The sequence below is a fragment of the Lytechinus pictus genome, chromosome 6, assembly GCF_037042905.1.
Source record: "Lytechinus pictus isolate F3 Inbred chromosome 6, Lp3.0, whole genome shotgun sequence".
NCBI classification, from domain to species: Eukaryota; Metazoa; Echinodermata; class Echinoidea; order Temnopleuroida; family Toxopneustidae; genus Lytechinus; species Lytechinus pictus.
Window position 1 is genome coordinate 4,715,160 of NC_087250.1, and position 25,705 is coordinate 4,740,864.

At 35.9% G+C, this 25,705-nt stretch overlaps 1 protein-coding gene across 1 annotated transcript; it reads right to left on the bottom strand.

Moving 5' to 3' along the window:
- On the bottom strand, window positions 1–25,245 carry LOC135154474 (uncharacterized). The gene is made up of 8 exons (XM_064100647.1): window positions 25,222–25,245; window positions 23,277–23,425; window positions 20,406–20,514; window positions 18,994–19,060; window positions 17,484–17,669; window positions 9,463–9,599; window positions 8,119–8,233; window positions 1–514 (listed from the first exon to the last, which is right to left on the bottom strand). The coding sequence occupies exons 1-8, from the start codon at window positions 25,243–25,245 to the stop codon at window positions 390–392; spliced, it is 912 nt and encodes a 303-aa protein (XP_063956717.1). The 3' UTR covers window positions 1–389.
- Window positions 25,246–25,705: the final 460 nt, after the last annotated feature.

Sequence of the window (25,705 nt, forward strand, 5' to 3'; positions counted from 1 at the left end):
TTTCTTTCATAGATGTGTTTGTTCTTGGGTAATTGAATATCAATTTGAGTTCAGTTTCTATGAAAAATATCTGTCGAACTCACAGACTTTAGAGTACAAACTTGAGGTTTCGAAAAAAGCAACTTTTTCTGCGTCCGTACGACACATTACTATTTTAAATCTGTATTATACAGGATGTGAATTCAAGTCATGTTAAGTCTTGGTTTTTCTAACACTCTGGTAGTACTTGATGATCACCTTTAGTTACTGGAATATTTTTAGTTTTTCTGGTAAAAAAAACTGTCAAATGTTCTCTAAATGTCCCGTACGACACGTATGGAATCACCCAATTCCGATATTTATGTATTGCACACATCTGTAGAGCGCATTATTATTTTCTTATTTTTACATCACGAGGGTGGGGGTTTCTTCGGTGGATTTACACGCAGAATCGCCTTGAGGTCCTGTACGATTCGAAACTCGGAGGCTGTTCGACCAAGACTAGCAATCGATTCCACGTCAGTCATGTAGAGATCTGTAGGGGTAATTGGACAAGATAAGGTTAAACGGGCCTAATTACAACCGGCAGGCAAAAGATATTCATTTGAACCAACCCATTCTCATTGTTTTTTTTTTATTTAATATTGCTGATTGACAAAAATGAATGAATATGATTGACAATCTAACACTCATTCTATAGGGAGGGTACCTACTGAACTTCTTTTTTCCAAATCGGAAAGATATATCACTACTTTGGAACTATTTTAAATGAAATGAAATGAAATTTTTTTCACTGGCGGAAGAATTAGGGCTATTTTACTCTATCAAGTGATAAATTGCATCCTGTCAGGTGTGGTCTTCATAAATGCCGATTTTTTTTTTTAATGAGCTGGTCGGGGTACCCTTTTCTGGTCAGATATGGAATGTCAGACATATATCTGTGGGAATATTATAACGACTTGATTGAAGACTAACACATGCACAGTGAAACGGAGTAAAGTCACACAACAAACCATATTACTACCCTTGTATTATCTGTTTATTCCGAGTGATTCTACAATATCTTGTCCACTGGTAGTAAACACTCAACCCTCGAATTTCCTCTAAAAGTGCCACTTTAACACACGAGTCTATGGGAAATGAATTAGGCCTGTGATACCATTGCAATAATGGACAATTCATTAATGGCGAGTTATTGCACCGCCACGCCAAACGAATTCAAGAGCACAATGAAATGTATTGAAATATTAATAATAATAATCAAAGATTTGTATAGCGCACATATCTGTCGATGACACTCAAGGAAATGCAAATCAAATCACAACGAACAGCTGATAAAGGTCTTTGTCAAAAGTTGGTGAACCGGAACAGCAGTTTCGTCCTAAATTAAGATTCGGAGCTGAAAAAAGGGCGAATACATCGTTTGTTCAGAGTCCAGGACGAAACTGATTCGGTTGTTTGGTTTTGCGCCATTGAACCCTGCAGTATGTTAAGCATTCTCGGGAATTGTCCCGTCTTGTAAAGTCCCTAAAATCAGGTTTGGTTGTAGGATTGATTATACAGACAATAATGAAGACAACTTCGTGAGAAACTGTGCTACAATAATGATAATAGGGATTTTGTTGCATCGCCGCGCAAAACGCTTTCAAGAACACAGCAAATGTATTGTCAAGTGCCCTACGTGACAATTCAAAGAACAACTAAGAAGTCTTTTTTGAAAATTGGAAAATCGAAACAGTATGTTCTGGAGTCGGGACAAACGAAATATTTGCGTCAGCTCCAATATTCAGGACGAAACTCCTGTAGCGGTTCACCAATTTTCGACAAAAAGTCCTCCCCAGCTGTGCTTTGTCATTTGTCGGGCATTTCCAATGTATTAACTCAGGGGCCCGTTGCAGAAAGAGTTGCAATCAATCGCAACTCTAAAAATCATGTGCATCTTGATTTTCAACCAATCAACAGCGCACATTTGGAACTTGCGATTGATTTTGTGACTTGCGTTTAAACGCAACTCTTTCTGCAACGGACCCCTGTTCTTGAATCCTCCGTACGCCACTGAGCCAAAAAAAAATCCGTTGTAATAACCACTACACTTTAAAGCAGATACGAACCAATAGCGCCATCTCGAGTCCTCAACTACTCATACCTGGCCAGTTTCCTGACCCATAATGCTAGTGTAGTTTAGTAATATAGACCCACTTGAATGATAACATGCTAATTAACTACTCAATAGATTTATACCGGAATAATTATGTTACCAAGTAGCAAAACAATTACTTTTCCTCTCAAAACATTTTAGTTGTTTCTCTATACAAATACAATTATAGGTCAATTTATTCCATGTAGTATTAGTATATATCTGAAAACGTATATTTTTAAGACTATGTATTTATAACACACAGTTAATGAGAGACCACACACAGTTTAATCCCCCTTTAGAAACTGTGCTATATTATAATAATAATTGTTCTTTGAAGGAGAGGGGACATAAAGCAAAACAAATACGGCACAACGCATGCCCTAAGCTAGATCACTACCTGGATATCCGCCATTGATATTTGAAACTCTATATTTTGAATAATTGATATGAAGGGGGGGGGGGGGGGTGTTTTACAAAGATTAAGTATGACTTATACCGTGTTTACACTTAATCGGCTTTTGGTTCAGAACCAAAAGCCGATGCAGAATCGGCGGAAGCGTCGGGTCAGCCGGGTTTTCTCTACTCTACAAATTTACTTGGATTTTGCCACTTTTTAACTTTCTTCATTGTATTTTACCTTATATGTGTGTTGCCTAACTGTACATAGTCAACCAGAAGTGATTCATTTTACTACTATCATTCATCAACGTGTGATTTTAATCAACGATTTGCAGTGGTAATGTAGCAACTATTACTACGGTCCCATTAACTGACTTTCGTGTTATTTTTGTACATTTGATTGCCACTGAACTCCACTCATGAGTCATGTACTTTATATATGGAGCTAGTCAGAGCTACGATTCTTTTTTTCTTGTTCATCGAAGTGACTGATTGCCTACTCTTGCCATTGTAGTTGAGCTTATTCGTCTATTATCTCCTGGTATCATTGTTCATCATTCTATGCATTCTTCTATTCTTCATCCTTTCATGCCTTTGTGAGAAAAGGTGAATGAACTGAGTCTGAGTGATCACTTCAACTACATTGAGTCTAGACTATATACATTATCAGTCAATGCTTCAACTTCAAGTATGACCACTAGGAGTATGGCCATGGAGAAATCAACGGCAACTATGGTGTCTGCGGTGATTAAAGACATTCTCACTGATCCTAGGTTTGAAAGTGTTGTGGCTGGTCATATAGAGAAACGTCTGTTAGATATCAAGGAAGAACTACAAACCCAAGAAGCACGTATTCTTGACCTAGAATCAACATCGAAATCCAAGAGCGCTGAAATTGAATCCCTTCGATCCCAATTGGAAACCCGAACGAACGCTTTAAATGCCTTGAACAATCGTCTGGAAGGTCTGGAGCAGTATTCTAGGAGAAATTCCCTTCGCTTCTTCGGCATTAAAGAATCACCTGGTGAGAACACAGATGACATCATTATAAAGCTTGCCACGGATAACCTGAAGATGAATCTGCGCAAAGAGGACATCGATCGCAGCCATCGCATAGGTCCACCCAAGGAGTCCACCTCTGAAAACACCAAACCACGGGCTATCATCGTTAAGTTCTCTTCGTACAGGAAACGTCGCGAGGTCATCGGAAACCGGCGTAAATTAGCAGGTAAACGAATGTCCATCTTAGAAGACCTGACTGCAAAGAATGCTGTTCTTCTCAATGCCGCTCGCCTTAGTCCTAAAGTGAAATCTGCATGGTCCATCGACGGTCGAATATTTGCATTACCAAATACTGCTGGTAGCGTGAAGAAACTCTTAACTTGTAAGGAAGATATAAACAAGCTCTGATCACATGTATTGATCTGCCATGTATACTTCTGGTTGACTCTTACCATTTATCCTCCTCACTATGAAACTGGACTCTTATCTCGAACTTTTTGAACTTTATAGCTACTTTTTTCCCACTTTGGCGGGACCAATGTTATTTGTAATACTGTATAGAATGTTTTCATATTTTGCATGTTTCTTGTTTCTCTTTCCTTATTATTCTCAACTACTCTGTTTTGTCTCAACTATTCCTCCTGTATCCTTTTCCTGTTATTTCTATTACTTTATTCTATTGCTTACACAACTTGATGTCAGGTGATGATTTCTACAGTTGTAATACCAATGCTCCTTTGCAATTTTCATATATGTATGATTCTGTATTCCCTTTTCAGGGTATAGGTGACGATGAATTCAGTGCAATATTTCAAGATACAGTGACATGTACAGATTTTGATAGACATATGTTTAATGAACTCTCACAAAATAACGATGAATTCCATTTTAGCAGATTTCTTAACTGTAAATATTTTGTTGACGACGATTTTACCTCTCAGTTCAACGACGTTCATAATCATTTTAGTATTCTTCATTTCAATTCTCGTAGTCTAAACAAAAACTTCAATGCTATCTCTACTTTCATATCCACTTTGTGTATCGATTTCTCAATATACGGTTTCTCTGAAACATGGATCTGTAAAAATACTCCTTTGTTATTTAACATTCCAGGTTATTCTTTTGTCCACTCTAGCCGTCAACATGGCAAAGGTGGTGGTGTTGCTTTATTAGTTTCTGATACTTATAATTTTAATATCCGTAATGATTTTTTACAACCTTCAAATAATTATGAATCACTTTTTATTGAAATTGACATGTTTAGAGAAAAGAACATTATAATAGGTGTAATATACAGGAAACCTCAATCAAATATAAATGAATTTTCAACCATCTTTGAAAATTGTTTAAACAAGCTTGATTCTGAAAACAAACAGGTTTATTTAATGGGTGACTTCAACATAGATATTTTGAAGTATACTAATGCTACTATAAGTAATTTTCTCAGTATAATACATTCTCACTTCTTTATTCCTTTAATTGACAAACCTTCTAGGGTTACTGCTGGATCTATGTCACTCATTGATAATATATTTACCAATAATTTTGATTTAAATGTTTCCTCTGGTCTATTCTACAATGATATATCTGATCACTTCCCTATTTTTCAAATAACACAGAAACAATTTCCTGTCCATGGTATTCCTGAGCTTAGTCTACGTCTTATCAATGATGATACTATTAATGCATTTAAACATGAGCTCCTAGATTATGACTGGACTAAATTATTTGATATTACTGATACAACGCTTGCTTTTGACAAATTTCTTGATACTTTTACTCTTTTATACAATAAAGTTTTTGTAACAAAATCATATAAATCCACCCGTAAAAAATTAAAAAGCCATGGATTTCTCCTGATCTTTATAAAAAAATCAAAGATAAGAATAGAATTTATAAATCATATATATTAAACCCTTCTGAAAGCAACAGGCAAAAATATGTTAAAGCAAGAAACCATATAAATAGGTTATTAAGGTATGCTCGTAAAGACTATTACAAAACTAAATTTTTTGCAATGAAGGGAAATATGAAACAAACTTGGCGGCTCATCAATGATATATTACATAAAACAAAAAATAAATTACCAAATTACATCAATGCTGATGGAAGGCGAATCACAGATTTTAAAGAGATAGCTGATTTTTTTAATACTTATTTCGTCAACATTGGTTTATCTTTAAACAATTCAATATCCCAGACTTCAAACAGCTCTGATAATTTTACCAAATTCTTGCCCATGCAAAATTCAAATTCTCTTTACTTCAAACCTATTACTGAGAGCGATATCACTGATGTTGTTAAAAAGCTAAACTGTACAAATAGTTGTGGCATTGATAATTTTAATCCTCGAGTTATAAAGAATGTTATATATTGTATAGTCAAACCATTATGTTTTATCTTTAATTTGTCTATTTTGACTGGTATTGTACCTTTCAAATTAAAGATTGCAAAAGTTATACCTGTTCATAAGAAAAGTGATGTTCATGATGTTTTTAATTATCGACCAATTTCCATACTTCCTTATTTTTCAAAAATTCTGGAAAGGCTTATTTACAATCGACTTTATGATTTTTTATGTACAAATTCAATTTTAAATGAATGTCAATATGGTTTCCTAAAGAATGTATCAACCGAAATGGCTGTAATTGATTTACACGATTATTTAATTAATGTTTTCAATAAAAAACTTTACTCTATTGGAGTATTCTTAGACTTAAGCAAAGCTTTCGACACCATTGACTTTTCAGTACTTATATCAAAACTTTATAATTATGGAATAAGAGGGTTACCTCTTCAGTGGTTTCAGAATTATTTATACAATAGAATTCAATACGTTTCTTTTAACAATATTTTGTCCAACCCATTAGAGATTTCATGCGGCGTGCCCCAGGGGTCAATCCTCGGGCCCCTCCTTTTTCTGATATATATCAATGACCTGCCTTTTCGTTCTGATAAATTGAAATTCATTTTATTTGCTGATGACACCAATATTTTATTTACTTCAAATGATATTACTTCTCTATATGACACATTAAACATTGAATTATTGAAAGTTTCGAACTGGTTTAAATGTAATAAATTGGTAATTAATGCTGATAAGTCTAACTTCATATACTTTTGTTCCCAATATCGACGTTTATCAGCAGATATCCTCGATTCATTTAAATTGGAAATGTCAGGAAACTATATCAAACGTGTTACCTCAACCAAATTCTTGGGTATTACTATTGATGAAAATTTATCTTGGAAAACTCATATAGCCCAAATTAACAAAACAATATCTAGAAATGTTGGTGTCATCAGCAAACTTCGCCATGTCTTGCCTCAATCCGTTTTGCTAATGTTATACAATACTCTTATTTTACCGTATCTCAGTTACTGTAATATTGTTTGGGCAAATACTCATCCAACCAAACTCAAATGTTTATACCTCCTGCAAAAGAGGGTTGTCAGAATAATTACACTTTCTCATTATCAAGCCCATTCTAGCCCACTATTTAAACAACTCAATATATTAGATGTATACCAGTTAAATGACTATATGTGTGCAATTCTCATATTTAAACATGTAAACACTCAACTTCCTAAATACATATCGGATATGTTTGTAAAGAACAGTTTAATTCATACTTATAATACTAGAAACAGGAATCAATACCACAGATGGAATGTGAATACAGAATTTACTTTTTATTCATGTAGGCATCATGCTCCTACAATCTGGAATTCACTCCCTACATTTATAACCTCTATTTCATTTTATAACAGATTTAAGCACAATGTAAAGCTATATTTGATCAAACGTGACTCTCGTTGAAGTTTAAATGATTTTTGTCTTCTTTCCTTTCAACCCCCCCCCCCTCTGCTTTTCATTCTCTCCTACCCTTTTCATGTATGTTTGTTCTGGGTTAGTCTTGGTGCAAGACGCAATTCATTTTTATTTACTGAATATTTACTGAATTTGTTCTCCGCTTTTATTAATTGATCAAATCTTATGCAAGTACGGGAGCTGTCTTGACAAGACCTTTACGGTCTTTTACAGCTATACCTAATTTCAATACTTTTCTATTCAATACGCATGTACATACCATTCATATACTTTATTTTATCTTGAATTGCATTTTTTATCCAATGTGTTGTTATAAAATGTTTTTAATATTGGAATTGAATAAAGTTGAACTTGAACTTGAATCGGCTTTTGGTTTGCGTTTACACGTTGTTACAGCTCGCGGTTCAGAACCGCGAGCCGATGCAAAAACCTGAAATGATACGCACACCAACAATATACGTCATAATAAAGACAACGCTGGATCAGTGCGCTTACAATTACGTCACAATGGTAAAGTAAATGAAATGCGCACAAATTGCCGATGCAGAATCGGCTTTCTGTTTACACGTAGTAAAAAAGCCGATTCTGCATCGGCTCGCGGTTCAGAACCTACTACTTTGGTGGTGCAAATTGCCGGTTCTGAACCGCGAGCCGATTCAAGTTGCTCGCGTTTACACGCTATGAAAAAGCCGATTCAAATGCCGATTAAGTGTAAACACGGTAAGAGTCATACTTCAATCTTTGTGAAACAGCCTCAACGTCTTACCATTAGTGTTGGCTGCCTTGATTATGGCTGAACCGGTAGGAGGCAATGTCAAGAAAAAGAACTTGTTATTCTGTGGTATCTGGAAACGGGGATTTGTCATCCAGCGAGGAAACTCCTGACAATAGAGAGAGAGGGAGGAGTGAGATTCGTATAGCTAAGGCTGTGCATTGTTTTACTTTAACAAAATAACGGAAACCGGGATTCCCAGTTATATTTCTCAAAATAGCCAAACGATTTATAGTCTTTCATTTTTCATTTACATCATCATAATATTCAGGTTGTCTTCTTTATTTTGATACCAACTTTTTTATATGAATATTTAACGTCAGATGTAGGACTAGCAAGAAGTGTTTGAAAATTCAATGTCAAAACCAAGTTGCGCAGGAAAAATGGGTCGAGATTTGTTAAAATCTTTAGTTGTTTTTTTTTTAAGTTTATTTCACTAAAGATGGGAGTGGGTTCAGATTCACAAGTGAGTTTCTACGCAAATCGTTTCTGACAAGCTTCCGTATTCATTTTTATTCATCCAATGCGTGAACAGTTCAGTAAGTATTTGGTCTCGAATCAAATTTTAGATTCCACTCTTACTATTGGTGTTTAATTTTATTTCATTTCATTTCTTCTTTATTTCACAATCTGACTAAAAAGTCAGGCTATGATAAAATAATATTTAATTGTTGTTAAATTGTCTCTAAGGACACGTTTCGTATTCTGTTGGACACACTATACAACATGACAACCATGAGTGTAACTATTAAATAAGGAAAATTTGAGTTTGATGAATTTATGACATATTTTAACCTAATTTAACAAAAATACGCAAAAGTAAATAGATCAATGGAAATTAGACAACCCCATAAACAGATCAAATTAAAAGCAAGCCATAGGAGGTATTAGACATTGTGTTAGTTCGACCAACACAATGATGATGATGATGATGAAAATGATGATGACGACGAAGATGATGATGATAATGATGATGATATAATGAAGATGATGGTGATGATGATTATGATGATGATGATGATGAAATGATGATGATGATGATCATTAATTCATGATCATGATGATAGTGATGATGATAACGATGGTGATAATGATGCTGATAATGATGAATACGATGGTGATGATGATGATGATGATGATAATGATGATAGTGATGATAATGATGATAGTAATATGATGGGGATGATGATGATAATGATGATAGTGATGATGATGATGGTGGTGATGATGATCACGATGACTTTTTCGGCGTTGAAAGCGATGAATAATGGCAGTGTTGCAAAAATTTTCGATTATTATGACGACATCTAAGACGACCACGTAGGGCAATGAACTTACTACCACGCGAAGGGGACCCGCAGTGACACCTTTAACGCACATCGGTCTGCGGGGTGACCCGGGTTCGGAGATGGCGATTGGATCTCCAGGGGGGGTTCCTCCACCTACAACTTGATAGTAGTTCAGGGTCACGTTTTCTGTTGACAAAGTCACAAAGAAAAGAAAAGATGTCTGCACCAAAATCTTTATCAGATTGCAGGAGAATGGCATGATGCATCTCGTTATTAGGAGATATTTTCGTTTTAATGAGGTGATATCGTTAAAACGAGATTTAAAAAATGTATTTTAATCATCTTCCGCCCGGACTCCGGTACATTCACCAGTACAAAAGGTGCAACTCCGTACATTCACGAGTACAAGAAAAGGCATGTTTCATTCACCGTCCTGCCAAATTTACACACGTCACACCATTGCACTCGACTCAAAGGTGTTTAATCAGAATAATGCAAATCTTTAAAATTCAATAACTTCGTTATTTGTTATCCGATTTTGATGACATTTTTAGCATTTTGCTGTATGAATTTTACTCTATTTATTTCGATATAAATATCTTCAGCCTGGAGCATCCCTTTAAATACCCCCGCATTCAACTCTTTATATACATGAAGCTACGTCTAGCGTCCATGCCTGAATTCTTTTACGTGTATATATATATATATATATATATATATATATATATATATATATATCCACCTACACCCGACAAAATAAATTATAATTGGTATAATGTCGAAAATCTGTCTATCTGACGGTCAATCGGATCGGGGTCGCCCTAGCCACTTACCCGTCTCTGTGGTCAGTGGTTAAGGCACCGGCGCATGCACAGTGGGCCGGGGCGAAACAAAAAAGCGCCAAAAGTCATTTCGGGCAATTTCAGATTTTTAATTTTTGTCATGCCCAGCTGAAAGACAAGACTTTGAAGAATACTTCAGCAAAATATTTCATTCGGGAATTTGCATAAAGATTGTTAATTTCCTACCCTAAATCGTAAAATGTGACATTTTGCGAAATGCCGCGAATATGACAACTTAGTTGAAAAACAAGCTATTTCACAGGAGGTTTTTCATGTAGGAATCTGAAATGGCTCCAACATAATCCTGATATATTCTTTTTTTCATGTGAAAGGGTTCAAAGTAGATAAAAGACACTTTTAAGGAGGTTTATAGGATAATTATTCCTCGAAATAGGCTGATAATCCATGTTTTTTGCATTTACATGAGAAACGTTTCGATTTCCGTGAATTTCCGTTTAAATTCTATCATCATCATTTTGCCCGATGTCTAAGCTTTAATTCGATACCAAATTTAGCTGCCCGTTTTGCCCGTTTTTATGTTAGAGCCGATTTTACTTAAGACATCACCCCCAAAACCTGTTCAAAAACGGTTATTTTTATACAGCGCAGTCATCGCAGCGCACCGTGTAGGGTGTACATTGCCGTTCATTTTTGCAATTTTGCACGGCGGGGACGATTCCCCTTCCATTCCATGAAATTCCGGGCATAATGTTAACAAAATGAAGGTTGATAATGCATAAGGGCTACCCAGCCCTCTTCCAGAATTAAAAGTTACTTGTAGAATAATTTCAGCCCAAAACCCTCCTCGTAGTAAAACATTCGTGATGTTATATACTCCGCGTTTTACCCAAGTCTACACAGCTTGATAAAGCACGGTTAATATTTTTCAGATTTTCAAGTATTTTTTTAATCCAATGATCATTTTGATGCCATAAAATTATTTTCAGGATCTCATACACACTTTTTAGGCATGTGAGCAGCATAAACCAACATTCACTCTGGTCAATCTCAAAGTAACACATAACACAAAGTTTATATACTGCACATTATTTAGCGTAATATTCCTTTTCACAGAGGTTTTAAGTAGCCAATCTAAATTTGGTATCAAAGTGACGTCATATGGGCGTTGAATTATGTTCAGTCGATTCTACGCCAAAAATAACCCTTAATCAACATGTTAAAGTAAAAATATAACACGGAAAATAATTTTGGCGCACTGTCAACTCATTCTGGCCCACTGTGCGGCGTTCCAAGCTGGGGGCCCGGGTTCGATTCCCGGCAGAGACATTTTTTCGGCATCACCAAATTTTTCCAAAGGGCAGATAGCTCTGGGGAACCTTGATTTAAGCTACGCCTACCATTGTTCTCTTCATCCATTTCTTTCAAAAAATGTTTAAAGTATACATCCAAAGAAAATTCACGAAAGTGATGATTATAGACAAATTATATATGAATGGAAAGGTCTTGTCTTTTTATACACAAATATGTCACTAAAAAGTATTATTGATGTCGTGGAAATGCAAGAAATGAAATTATTAGAGACCCTTCTCAGCCCCCCAGCCGCCCCCAGACAGACAGTCACGCGATCAAAAACAGTCGAGAATAATGACGTCACATGATCAACTCATCACTCTGTGCAAGCCAGCAGTACACTGATAGCTGAATCACCTTCCTGGTCTCTATTTTTCTTCGAATTTACCGTTTTCTTCATGTATTGTAATATCCGAATTCTGTTTTCGACAACTTCAGACTATAAGGGAACCAGAACTGTGTTATTTTGCCCGTTTTTTATTGAATTGTGAACTAGAAAGATCGATTTTGTCCACTCGACACGACAGTCTTCGTTGTGTTGCTCTACTAACTATTGAAAAACTCCAAGCTGCACGGTCCCATTCACTTGCTCCCGATGCATGTTGCAGGCTACGCTGTTTGATCCAGTCAAAAGTCAAGGTAAGCATGTTTGGAAACTGTACTTGTTCTGACGATGCATTCAGGTCAGATGACAGATACAGATCTGATATAAGTTTAGAATCATGCATTTTGGCATAACTACTATTAACAAAATTAAAACGTTTTTATTTTAGAAATAATGTTTTTGCACAATTCCAGCAGATTTTTCTTCAGATTTCTAAAACTGGTCAGGACTCAGGCAGGCGATTAAATTATTTAGGAGCACTGGTATGGACCATGGCTGAAAATCTGCTGTTTCAGAGGAATGTTTAAGTTTTTATTATACACAGAATTATATCACCATGATGCCGATGTCATGAAGCCAGACAAATTTTCAGCAGTGATTACACTGATTCCTGGCCAAAATCACTCACACGTATTGCGAGGTTAGTATTAGTATACTAACCTCGCACCACGAACCGCGTTTGGCAGTGGATTTCTAACTAGTGGGTCGCGCGTGCTGGGATCTCACTTCTTGGGTCCACGACTTCTATGGCTTGAATTTTCTGTGCGCGGCGGCATGTAATGAACCCTTGGGTGGGCCAAAATTAGAGTCTGGTGTTTCTTTCTGATTAGAGTGTTGCTGTATATATGTATGCGTAATGCCTTCAACAATGAAGATAAATGCAATCTTTGTAATGACACAGAGACTCAGAGAGCACCGTACCTCAAGTGATGTTCGTGTAGTCTCCACTTCACTACTGCTACAGCCTACACTACGCTACACACCTACCCGGGTAGGTGTGGCGTACATGTACGGTAGTGTAGCGGTAGTGAAGTGGAGTGGGGCCTACACAAACATCACTTGAGGTAGAGCACCGGTGTTCTGAGTGGAACTTTTCAGGTGTCTAAACCTACTATCATTTGTTGTTGACCGGGAATTACATGCCACCGCACGTCATCAATCAGCACGATAATTAAATTCATACTTTGATTTGATTATTTAAACTATTTCTTTTTTTCTCTCTTCTACACACAGATCTGCACACTTGCTGACTCTGGTGACTTCTGGGGCCCGTTTCATAAAGGTACAGCGTCAGCGTCAAGTCCCAAAACAGCGTCAAATTTTCACTTGCAGCGTCAAATTTAATATTTGACGCTGCAGCGCATTTCATAAAAAGTTGACGCTCCAGTGGGAGCGTCAACTTTTTACTGGAGCGTCAAGTATGGTTACTGGAGCGTCAAATAGGGTAAAATATTTGTCGCTGGTCATAGGGGAGCGTCAAGTTGACACTGTAAAGGGTTTTTCATTGTTAAGAATGGCGTACTTTGTGCTCAGGCATGCCCAAAGGACTCTTACAAGAAAACGGATATTTAGAGCAATGTCTGTGATAATTAATAATGGTTACACTTCGTAATTCCGAAGGTTCTATATTTCGAAGGTTCGTAATTCCGAAGGTTCGTAATTCCGAAACACGTAAATTGCCTATACCTCGATGTTCGTCAATCCGAACATTTGTGGCGTTATTCCGAAGGTTCGATAATCTGAAAACGAAATAAGGTTCGATGTTCCAATGGTTCGTTAGTCTGAAAACGAAATAAGGTTTGTTAATCATTATGTTTTCGGAATCACGAACCTCATTTTGTTTTCGGATTAACAAACCTTCGTAATTACAAACCTCACTTTGTTTTCGGACTAACGAACCTTCGGAATAACGAACCTTATTTCGTTTTCGGACTTACGAACTTTCGGAATTACGAACCTTCGGAATAACGAACCTTCGGAATATGCGAACCATTGGAATAACGAAGCTTCGGAATTACGAATGTATGCGTTAATAATGCTAATAACATGAATAAAGAATATATTAAGGGAACGCTTTCTAGTAGAAATGCAGTTTCTTTTTTGTCCTACCTACCAAAAAAAAATTGTTAAAAAATTCTTCCGAAACAACAAATTTTTCAGTTTATCACAGGGCAGGCCAAGGAAAAAAAAGGGAAGTTATAGACAGACTTTAAAAAAAGAAGACAAATGGAGAGGATTTTTTTTCTTGTAGGAAAAAATAGAGGAAGGTAGATCTATCATGTGGAAGTGTTTAATTTAAAGCCTAAATTAAAAAAAGTCCTAGGCCATAAAAAAAATGATAAAACCTTTTTTTCTGTTTCTGACTTTCTCAACAACAAAAAAGTCGTGGCCATGGCATTGTGGAATCCGTTTACTTTTAAAGTTTTAGTTTACGGTACTGAATGGTTATTCGCCGTTGAAACCGATAACTTAAAAATATTTCCATTATGAACAAAAATAATCTTTTAAGGTCATTTTCGATGTTTCATACATAATTAGAGCCTACAAATTTACTTGCTTCAGGGTGATTTTTAATAGCACTGCACCAGCAGTGGCCTGCGCCTGCCTTGTTGTTGATACAACATTGCATTACCGACACAAATAGTCAAGTGTGGGACTGGGATGGAAATTGTACGGTATAAACTTTGTTGAAGGTGAAATTTCGACCGGCAATAATAATAAATTTTCCCCCTTTTTAAAATAATTTTTTCCCTGGCATAGGGCTAAATTAAATCAATTCTCTGAAAACTTACACAATGGAGAAACAATGCTATGCCATCCTGTGACAAATTGATATTTTCTTCTTACTCTCTTCTAGAATTGCAAACTATCGCCATAGAGCCATCACTCTGCTTCAACTGCTAGTCTTATGCTGCAGACCCTGTTTGCAGCTGCTAAATAATAATTTCGCTCCCGAAAAAATTAATAAGCAAAAAAAAATAATAATATTCTCTTTCAATTTTTTTTCTTCTAATTTTGCTTCTCAAAGGGGGGGGGGGGGGCACGGGCCGGCTGTGCCCCCCCCCCCCCCTGGATCCGCCAGTGCTTTCTACCTAAACTTATGACTTGAATTGAAAACAAAAAACTGGAGAGAAAGGGGATTTCCCCCTAATCAGCCTCGTACATGACTATTCAAATAAATAGCTGGAAAGTCAAGCTGACTTTCCAGCGAATGTGCTTTTATGAAATGCAAAGTTGCTAGCATAGCAAGCAAAAGCTGCTATTCTACCAGAGTTGCTATGATAGCAACTCTTTATGAAATGGGCCCCAGGTCTCTGCTTGCTACCTCAATCTGGGAGATTCCATCATGTCCTTTTTACTATGATTTGGATATAGCCATTTTTTTCTTCACTCTTTCCAGGACCTACGGTTTGCAAGTTGTGGACTGATAATGATACAAAAGAAAAATGTTCTTTATCAATCTTGGAAACAATTTTGAGCACAGTTTTGGAGAGAACTAAGAAATTTGACTTGGACAGGAATACAGCTTGTCAAAAATAATAACACACAATTTAAACGAAAGAACAATTTTAATGTTACTAGGGCATTTTGCGAGAAATTTTATACTCAATCACACCATCACACGTCCCAAATCAAGGGTAAGTCCTTTGATTAAACATGTAGTTGAATTGCGATTGCAACTCGACCTTATTACGCTTGAATTTGAATTTAAGACTTACGCTTGATTTGCAATTGAACATAAGTTTCTTGCAGTGCCCCATAATTATGTTTTGTTATCAGATATTTAACGTGCTGATTTTTCTCGAAAGGTATAATATATTTGTCCTTTTAAACGGTATTTGAATATGGGTACGCCTTTTATTTGTTTTCCACAATATTTATTGTATGTATGAACAGAAGTGAAATATTTATTGTGAAGCACTGTGAATGTTGTGTGATGGTTCATCATTTTTGTTATAAGACTGAAAGCCTGGTGGATGTGAGGAAGTGGCCTGGATGAAAGAAAAGTGAACATGTGTCCAATTTGCATATTCTAAGACAATTTTGTTTCTGGATAAATTTTGCTATGCATTCCCTACATTAAGAGTAAAGGAGAAGTCCACGCAATCAAAAATTCATTTGAATTCAAAGAAAAATAACAAGATATTGCAGGAAATTTCATAAAAACTTTGATTCAAATTTATATAAATACTATTTTAATAGTTCCGTAAATATAACCTATTGTGATCAGATGAAGAGTTTCCTATCGTCAAATCTGCAAAGAATAAAAAACAAAATGCCACAAAAAATAGAAACGAATGTGATGTGAGTGACAACTCTAATTTGCATTGTTTTGTGTATATTACTGTTTTGAGTAAAAACAACAAGGGAAATTACTCTATTCAAATAATTTTTAGTTGATGTGGACTTGACTTTTAACTCTACCCCTCCCATCCCAAATAAGAGTAGAAATAATCTAATCAAGAACTTGAAAATCAAAAGCAGCAATTAAGAAGCAAGATTTCATAAATACAGGTCTGAATACAATTTCACAAGAAAATAAAAAGAGAAAAAAAGATGGGTAGTTACGGGGAAGGAATAAAAAAAAAAGTACCCAGAAAAAAAAATCCGAGTTTCGAACCAGGGTCCTCGCACATGACAAAACAATGGCCAACACATTTGGCCACAGACCATCACCCTACCGGGAGGCATTTTTAAGATATATGAAAGAAAGTCCGCTCGCCGCTGTTTCCTAATAATGCTTCGGCAATTCAACTGCATTTTCAGTCATTTCGCGATGGATATTGCCGTGTTTTTGTGTGGTTCCTGACTTCGCTACTTAATGAAATTTCATAATTTTTGTTCAGTCATAAAGAAGAATGTCTATGCTTTATATTGATTATAACATTAATGTGACGCAAGTGTGATTTCTACGTGAAAATATGCTTTGTTTATTCACATATATTTCTTGAAAAAAAAAAAATTCTAAGCTAAATATCGGTTACCAAAATACGTTAAATGTGCATTTTTTTTTCACTGTTCAGTAAATTCAAGCTTTTATCTATATAACAAGACCAATCTTCAGAGGAATAAACAATTCTAAGAGCAAAAAACGCTGATTGGAAAGATCGTCTCCAATTGGCTGCTGTCAGCTCAGCTGCTCACTGCTCATTGTGTGACGTCACTCAGCTGGAGCTCGCAAGAGGACCGGTGGAGGGCAGAAATATGGCATGAAAATAAATCATTTTTGAGAGCTGATTTCTGCAATCTCTGATCACTATTTTGAAAAGTGAAGTTATTTATCTGATTAGTAATACTTCCCCTTACAATGATGACCACATAAAGTCATTATAAAATACTTTTGATTCTTCGGATGTATACTTTAAATAAAAGAGTTGCCAAAGCTGTTGTACATGTATAATTTCACCAAAAAAAACCCCCCAAAAAATACATATATATATATATATATATATATATACTATATATATATGTATTTATTTTTTAAAATAATAAACTTACGGCGTGTCAAAACGTACGTTGCCAGTCTTTTACCGATCTTTGTGAATAGATCGTGGCTCTTTTCAATGAGTTCAACTTGTTCTTGGCTCTTATATTCATAGGACGGTTTCACATCAAATGCAGTCTTGGCCGAAAGTAATTCAATGAAAGAGTTGTCCTCACTTCCGCTGTCCAACAGATGCCTTGAAATGGTTTCCACAATCGGTCGTCCATCTATCACTATGAAGCACAACAAAAGGTTTTTTTTTTCTTCATAAATTCGACTCGTCATATAAAAAAAAAAATGCGAGCCATATTTTGTATCCTCAACAATAATTGACTATCTGAATATAAAAACGGCCCAAGTCCAAGTTTTGGCGAAATTAGGTTAAATATGGGAAATTTATCCTTATTCAATGACTCATCTTGTGTATAAATGATAAATCTGAAATCATCTCAGAAATCCCTTAAATTAAGGAGGAAAATCTGGTATGAGTGTAAGAAAAGCCCAATTCCAAGTTCAGGACTTGGGCTTTTCTTATATCATAGCGCCCTCTCTCATTACTTCTACTACTTACTACAGAATCCTACCATGTTTATGAATGTAAGAATGTTCATATGATTACAAATACGACTCAGGTTTGCCAGACAAAAGGCCCCGCCCATCAGTAACGTGAATATCAATTTTCATTGAAAATGAACAATTGAATTTGTTTTATGATGTTCTCTGATGTCTTTTGGCCAAATATACTTCAATTGCCCAAATTAAAAAAATAAGTTTTTTTTTTTTTATTGTCTCGAAATGACCTCCAATAGACTTGGGCCTTTTTATATTAATATACTCAATTGTCATAGCGTATAATGTGGTTAAGAAAAAAAAAACGGGCATTAAAACATTTTAATTACTGGTTCTGTCTAATACCAGAGAAATTAAACGCTCTTCAAATCTTCGGGTCAAATTAACACTAAAATTAGGAATGTTTGGTCACACTCAGTAAATGAAGTAACATAAATGTACAAAAAAATGATTACAAAACTTTACGAGTGCTACATCTGTTATCAAAATGTTAACTCCATCATGTCCATGGGCGCAAATACTTACTCTTGATATTTTCTGACTATGAGCGATGACTGTTTGAAAAGTAACCGATTGTTTATTTTTTGTATCCCTCAGTACTGTTTTGGCTTGTGCAATTAAGACACCCATTTTGGCTATTTATAATTCCCATCCTTCGTAAAGGACACGAAACTGGACTTGAAGTCGTCAGATCCAACACAACTTTGACGTATTGAGCCAAAACTTTTGAGGGGCTATAGATAGGGCGTATCGGGGAAAATTTATCAAAAAATTGCAAGCGATCCAAAATTTCGATATTTTCAATACAATATCGATTTGTTCACCGTTCCTTATTTTTCTCGCCTGTTTCTTTTTCTGGGTCGTATTTTCTTGTCTCTTTTTTTTGTCTCGGTTGTTTATTTTTTTCGGGAGGGAGGGGCAAGCGCACCTGTCCAAGCCCCCCCCCCCCCATCTCTACTATATTTTGTGAAAAACAACATATCACACCTTTTTCGTTGAGATGGAAAGCATATAACCACTTCTCCTCGTCTTGGTGCTCTTTCCGTTTGATAACCTACAATTCAAAGAAAGTTGAGCAAAACACTTTTTATGGCTACAGTAGACTTAGGCCTTTCGGAACTCGTATTTCGAGTCATCATCCATTTGTCTCTCTTATTACTATTCTTAATTTAATTATCTATATTTGGGGGCAATTTTATGCCTCAAATACAGAGAAAATGCTGATCATTAGAAATACTAGATATATCAATATCATAACTGCTCGTAAACTTAAAGTATGCAGAAATCACGCCCTTTCTTTTATTATCAGATACAATATTGCGTTCATTGACAATAAATGACATTTGACCTTGATCATGTGACCCAAGACTTGTCAGTGATACTTGATTACCCCTATATCTACATTATATAAACTATGTCTATAAACTTTGAAAGTTATGACAGCAATCTAATAAACACCTCCTAAATGGTCAAAGATATGACCTTTGACTTTGGTCATGTGACCTAAAGTTAGCACTTGTTCAGTGCTACTTGATTACTCTTACGTCCTTTTTTTATGAACTAGACCAATAAATTTTCAAAGTTATGATAGTAATTCAACAAATACCCCCAACTTGGCCAAATTTCATTGACCTTACATGACCTTTGACCTTAATCATGTGACCTGAAATTCACACAGGATGTGAAGTGGTACTTGATTACTCTATGTCAAAGTTTTATGAACTAGACCAATAAACTTTCAAAGTTATGATAGTAATTCTACAAATGCCCTCCAACATTTCCAAAGTTCATTGACCTTAAATGACCTTTGACCTTAATTATGTGACCTGAAACTCACACAGGATATTCAGTGATACTTGATCACTCTTATGGCCAAGTTTCATGAATCAGATTAATAAAATATCACAGTTATGATGGTAATTCCATAGATAACCTCAACTTGGCCAAAGTTCATGTAAAGTTAAAAAAAGAGAATGAATGAATAGATATTATCAAAAGAGTGAGAACAAATAATATGAAATTAATATATTTTTTCATCTGTCAATACATATTGAATGTAATAAATCAACATTAACAATACAAAAATTGTTACAGATACAAAATTACAAATCATGTGAAAAAGACAATCAAATACACAGGAGTGAAATATCATTGAAATTGGGTACTCAGATCAATATTTGCGACAGATTGTAATTATCCAGAAAATATCTTCGAATTTATTTAACCCTATACCATCTTCATTTTAAATAATTTATTCCACATGTAATTTAGTCTCCTTTCTCGGTGTCGCTCGTAGAAGCTTTTTTTGTGGGGGGGGGGGGGGGGGGCGGGGAAGGTGGGGTGATGCACCCAAGCCCCCCCCCCCCTCCCCTCCCCATGCTCGCCTGTGTTTGCCTTACCAATCCAATACGAGTACCGATATCTGCCAAACACTCTAGGACTGCTAACTGGATTGTATTGGTCAAATCAGTCTCAATGTTGTTGATACTCAGCAATTCATCATGATTTCTGTAGCAAAGAATTAATATATATATATATATATATATATACTGTATAACTGAAAATAATAATGATGATAATGGCAATAATGATTACAAAAATTACAATAATACTAATGATAGCAGCAATAATGATTATAATGATTATAATAATAATAATGAAAATAATAATAGCAATAATGAGTATAATCATTATAATTTTAACTCTAATAATAAAATCAATAATTATAATAATGATAATAATAAAAGTAATAATAATAATAGTAATAGCGATAATGATTATAATACTACTATTACTACTAATAATGTGCTTACATACAGTACTTATCAAGTATCTGAGCGCTCGACAATAATTCTGCATAATTACCCTGGATTAAGCTTGTTTAGCAGAGCAGCCAGATGCGTCGATCCTGGGGGGGGGGGGGCAGGGGGGCGATCGCCCCACCAATGAAAATATTGGGGGGCAAACATATCGTTTTGCCCCCCCCCCCCAATAATTCCGCATGTGCAAAAATAAAATAAGATTGTAATGTTACACAGAAATCAGTAAGCGAGATTGAAATACACAGCTCATTCTTTATTTAAAATCGCGTGCTCAAAATGTCCGCTTTTCCAACTGGAATGTAAAAATTTTCAGCTCGCGCTTCGCGCTCGCATGATTTCTTTAGCAAAAACCAATACTTTTCACGATTAAATAGGTGAACAGAATGTCCCGATTTCAGTTCTAAACCTCAAAAGAACTCCCGCTTCGATTTGCATGATATTCTTTTGTTGGATATATATCTTGTTCTTTTATTAAAAACGTCCATTAAACTGTCATTTTTTAAAGATCGAAATATCAAAATTTTCAGCTCGCGCTTCGCGCTCGCATCTATTATTCGTTTAGATACCTGTCTTAATCATTGGTACCATAAATGCTTAAAATATCAAGCTTTCAGGTCAGAATATAAATAAATTTAAGCTCGCTCTCAGCACTCGCATTATCTGTGTAGTGAGATATGTATTCTCCTCATGAGTTACTACAATCAGTTCTAAACAAGTTCCCTTTTCCTGCTTTCAGGACAGTATACTAAAAAAAAAAATTCAGCTCGCGCTTCGCGCTCGCATTAATTTGTTGGTGAGATATGTGTCTCTTTCTCATGAGTCATATATATACATATATATGTGTATATATATATATATATATATATATATATATATATATATATATATATATACATATATAAATATATATATATATATATATATATATATGTATGTATGTATATATGTATATATATATATATATAAATATATATATATATATAATTATATATATGCCTATGTGTGAGTTTGTTTGTTTTGTGTGATCGAGCGCCTTTGAAACGTTGATTCATGATTTTGCCCCCCCCCCCAATCTGAAAAATGGATCGACGCCCCTGAGAGCAGCTGTTACGCGCACTTCATTTCAAGGATTAAATTCCTGCCATGTACCATTTTACCTCAACTGGGGGCCGTTTCATAAAGCTGTTCGTAAGTTAGGAGCGACTGGTGAAGCTTTCTTACTTGCTAAATAATCGTCAAAGAACATTTAATGGTGAATATCATATAAAGGATCACTGGTCGTTCTTAAAGTTGCTCTTAACTTACGAACAGCTTTATAAAACACCCACCTGGGTTGGGCGCAGGCTGTGCTGCACAGGGTGAATCAATTTCTTGCGAAGGAAATAAGACGCCATGGCTGGGATTCGAACCCAGTATCCTCTGTTTCAAAGACCGATGACTAATTCACTGGGCCTCGATTTATTTTACACGAGTTGTTTTACTAACCCTTCGTCCATAAATCCATATGAAATGTTTTTTTGTCCGAAACGCAATTTTCTGTTGTGTGCCCTAGGGTATATACCCAGTTCAATGTGCCTTCTCGCATTGGTGCCCCTTTTTACCGCACAAAAGTGCGGCAAAGAACATGTCCTGTGCCCCTTTCACCTGAGGAGGACTTGTTTTGTGTGTCAACGAGTGCCATTTTGCCTTCTCATATAGGTGCCCGTTCTTTATAATCAGATAAGTTGTCCTGAAAAACACATTTTCCCGTGCCCGATGTGCGCCCGGTTTCTCTATTTAGCGCCGTTCTGCTCCCTTCTGCAAGTGCATAATAAATGAAAATTTTTTTTAAAAATAGTCCTACGTGCCTTAAGTTTCATAAGTCATGTGAATGGGGTAGATGGGTGGGGCAGGGGGTAGTTGCCCCCCCCCCCGAAATTTTGAAAACTCACATTTTTTTTAATGCAGATTTTCACAAAGTTCACCAAAAGTATACCAAAAATCATTTAATTTCACCTAACAAAATGCGAAAGCACCTCAATGATAAACTCGGTCGCTTCACTCCCTCGCTTTTAAGCTTTTTTCCAAAAAGTTTACACGTGCTGCCCCCAGCGAAATTTTTCTGCATACGGCCATGTTTAATATAGTGCCCTTTTTTAAAGAAACGGTGCCCTTTTTTCCCTGTGTGCCCCCCCCCCCCACTTTCAAATTCGCTCCGCCGCCCCTGGATTTGAACTAGAATTGAACCAAACATGCGAAATGGCAAGTTGATCTGAAGGAAAAGAAAAATTTGGATAAAATCGAACGAGGCAATAAGACTCTCCCACATCTAGCGGCTAAAATTGAATAAAACAGATATTCAATTCAGTTTGTACTGTGTAGGATTCCTCGCATCGTTCCATGAAGAATATTCACGAGTTCTTTTTTTTTTATTTGCCTTGTTTTGTTTAGTTTTGTTTGGTTACTTACCTTAGTCCGACATCATATGCCAATCCGGAGCCATCGATATCCCTGATCACGTGACGACAATCATGAGAGTGAAGGCGAGCTCCGAAGTAAGTGACAGCGTAGGGTTTGTCGGTGACATACTGTACAAAAATCTTCCTAATATTCGGAAGCTGAGTGTAGATTGAATTTTCAAAAATGTGAATTAAAAATTATACATAAAGATTTACAAAGTTATAAAAAAAATATTAAGTCGAAAAATATATCGATATGTATATTCCTAATAATATGAATTAAGATGCATACATATGAATATATATAACATTGAGCAGATGATGATATTAAAAATATTAAATAATAAGATGGATATAACATTCCTATGTATATGTACGTATAATATTGTGCAGTTAAAACCTTTAAAGATATTAAAAATATCAAATTATTATATGTATATGTTTATACTGTGCATATCAAATAAAAGTTTACACTTTGAAAATGTCCTTGTTATTATAAACAGGGGCGTGGTTACTGGGGGCGGGGGGCACGTGTCCCCATGGTCCCCCTTTGGAGCCGTGTTATGTGCAAACGCCGGGATATGTGTAAACAACTGTATATGTCCAACATTTCGCCGGGTTTTGTGCAAACAACGGAATTTGTGCAAACGCCACGCCGGGAAACGTGCAAATCTGTCAAAATTTATCAACTGCATCTGTGCAAACGTGACGACGGGATATGTGCAAATCACTGTTTTTATCAATATAAAGGCTATTTCTCATGAAATGTTTCATTAAATTACTGTTAAAATGAGAAACATGCCTGCATAAGGGAGAAGCTACAGTGCCATCGGCAATGTAACGCTTTTCAGAGAGGCGGCGGGGGGGGGGGGGGGGGGGGCATCAGACTAAAATTTAAGGGACACTAAATTTCGAACACTGCCTGAGGCACTTTTAAGGCAAATGGGGCACAAACGTATTATTGTTTTTGGTCATTCGGGCGAGAGATGTTATACCCATTACCCACACTGTTATAACACCCTCAAACGTATAACACATTACACACTAAGATCGCCGGCAAATGGGCAAATGGACTCAGACACACCATTGTGTGCAATGGATATATATAAACATACATATACATATATATATATAGAGAGAGAGAGAGAGAGATTGGTCTTTACCTAAGACCCGGTTATTTCAAAACTTTGAAAAAAAAATATTAAAAACTAAGACCCACTATCGATTGGAATAACATGGATATACAGTGCGTATCAAAAAAAAGTTTACACTTAGTGAAAAATGCTGGAGATGTCTGATATAAACTTTTGTTCAGATTCAGTTATGTCCTCAGATCCAGCTGGCACAAAAAGGGTAAAGGTTGTGCTTACTAAGTGTTGAAATTTCAATTTGGGTGGCACAATGCTTGAATGTATGTTTTATTTCAATTGACTAAAGGCGGAAGGGAAATGTATGAGAAATGTTTCGCAGGGTAAGTTTGATTTCGCCCGTTCCCCTTGACACAGCGTGAAAACGAGCATTTCTGCGAATACAGATTTCTGCGAGCTTTACGAAAATGGACAGTGCTCACTCAAGTGTGGCATTCTGTCAAAACTTTTACTTTCATTGGATAGATGAGACCCAAACCCAAGATTATAATTGAAAAAATTACCCACATGTTGTATATTTTTATTCCCAGGGCTTTTTTAAAGTGTTAACTTTTTTTGATACGCACTGTAGAGTGTAGTCTTTTAATACTCCAGACCCGGTCATTTAACAATTTGAAGATCCTTCTAAACTAAGATCCTGTACTAAAAAGCATACGTAAAGAGCATAGTCTTTCAAAAATAATTAAAAACTGCAACACCTCACCGTCTACCAAATTAAGACCCTGTAAAAATGAATATAGAATGTAATATTTACCCCAGACCCTGTTATATTAATAACAATAAAACAAATCAAATTTAAGAACCTACCGTCTCATTCCTGTGGAATAACATGAGTATAAAGTTTAGTCTTTTACTACAGACCGGGTGATTAAACAAATTCAAAACTATTAAAACCCCGCCATCTTCCACTACTAAGACTCTGTAATAAAGAACGTATATAACGTATTCTCAATTCTCCACACCCGTTTATTTAAACAAATCTTCAAGACCCCACAGTCTCATTCCTGTGAACAACGGAATGGAGTAGGAGCGCCATTTTTTAGTTCTAGTCATGAAATTTTCATAATATGACCTTCATCGTCAGGAACCATTATTTGAGGTAAAGACCGGTTGATTATATCAATATAACATTCGGTGTATCATCTGACGTATTTTGGGGGATTTCCCCCCTAATGAAGAAAGGATACGATCTGAGAAGTAAATCCAGACCCGGTCAACATCAACGCAATACCAATACCAGTGCGCGTGCTAGTGCATCGAGCCAACGCCCACTTCAGGTAGACCCAACGGC

Excerpts from the sequence above, each read along its gene's own strand:
- LOC135154474 (XM_064100647.1), bottom strand. The coding sequence starts at position 25,245 with ATGTTATTCCACAGGAATGAGACG. Across the intron at positions 23,426-25,221 it reads TATTCCACAGGAATGAGACG|CTTCCGAATATTAGGAAGAT; the intron begins GTAGGTTCTTAA and ends ATCTACACTCAG. Across the intron at positions 515-8,118 it reads CAAGGCAGCCAACACTAATG|ATCTCTACATGACTGACGTG; the intron begins GTAAGACGTTGA and ends TTACCCCTACAG.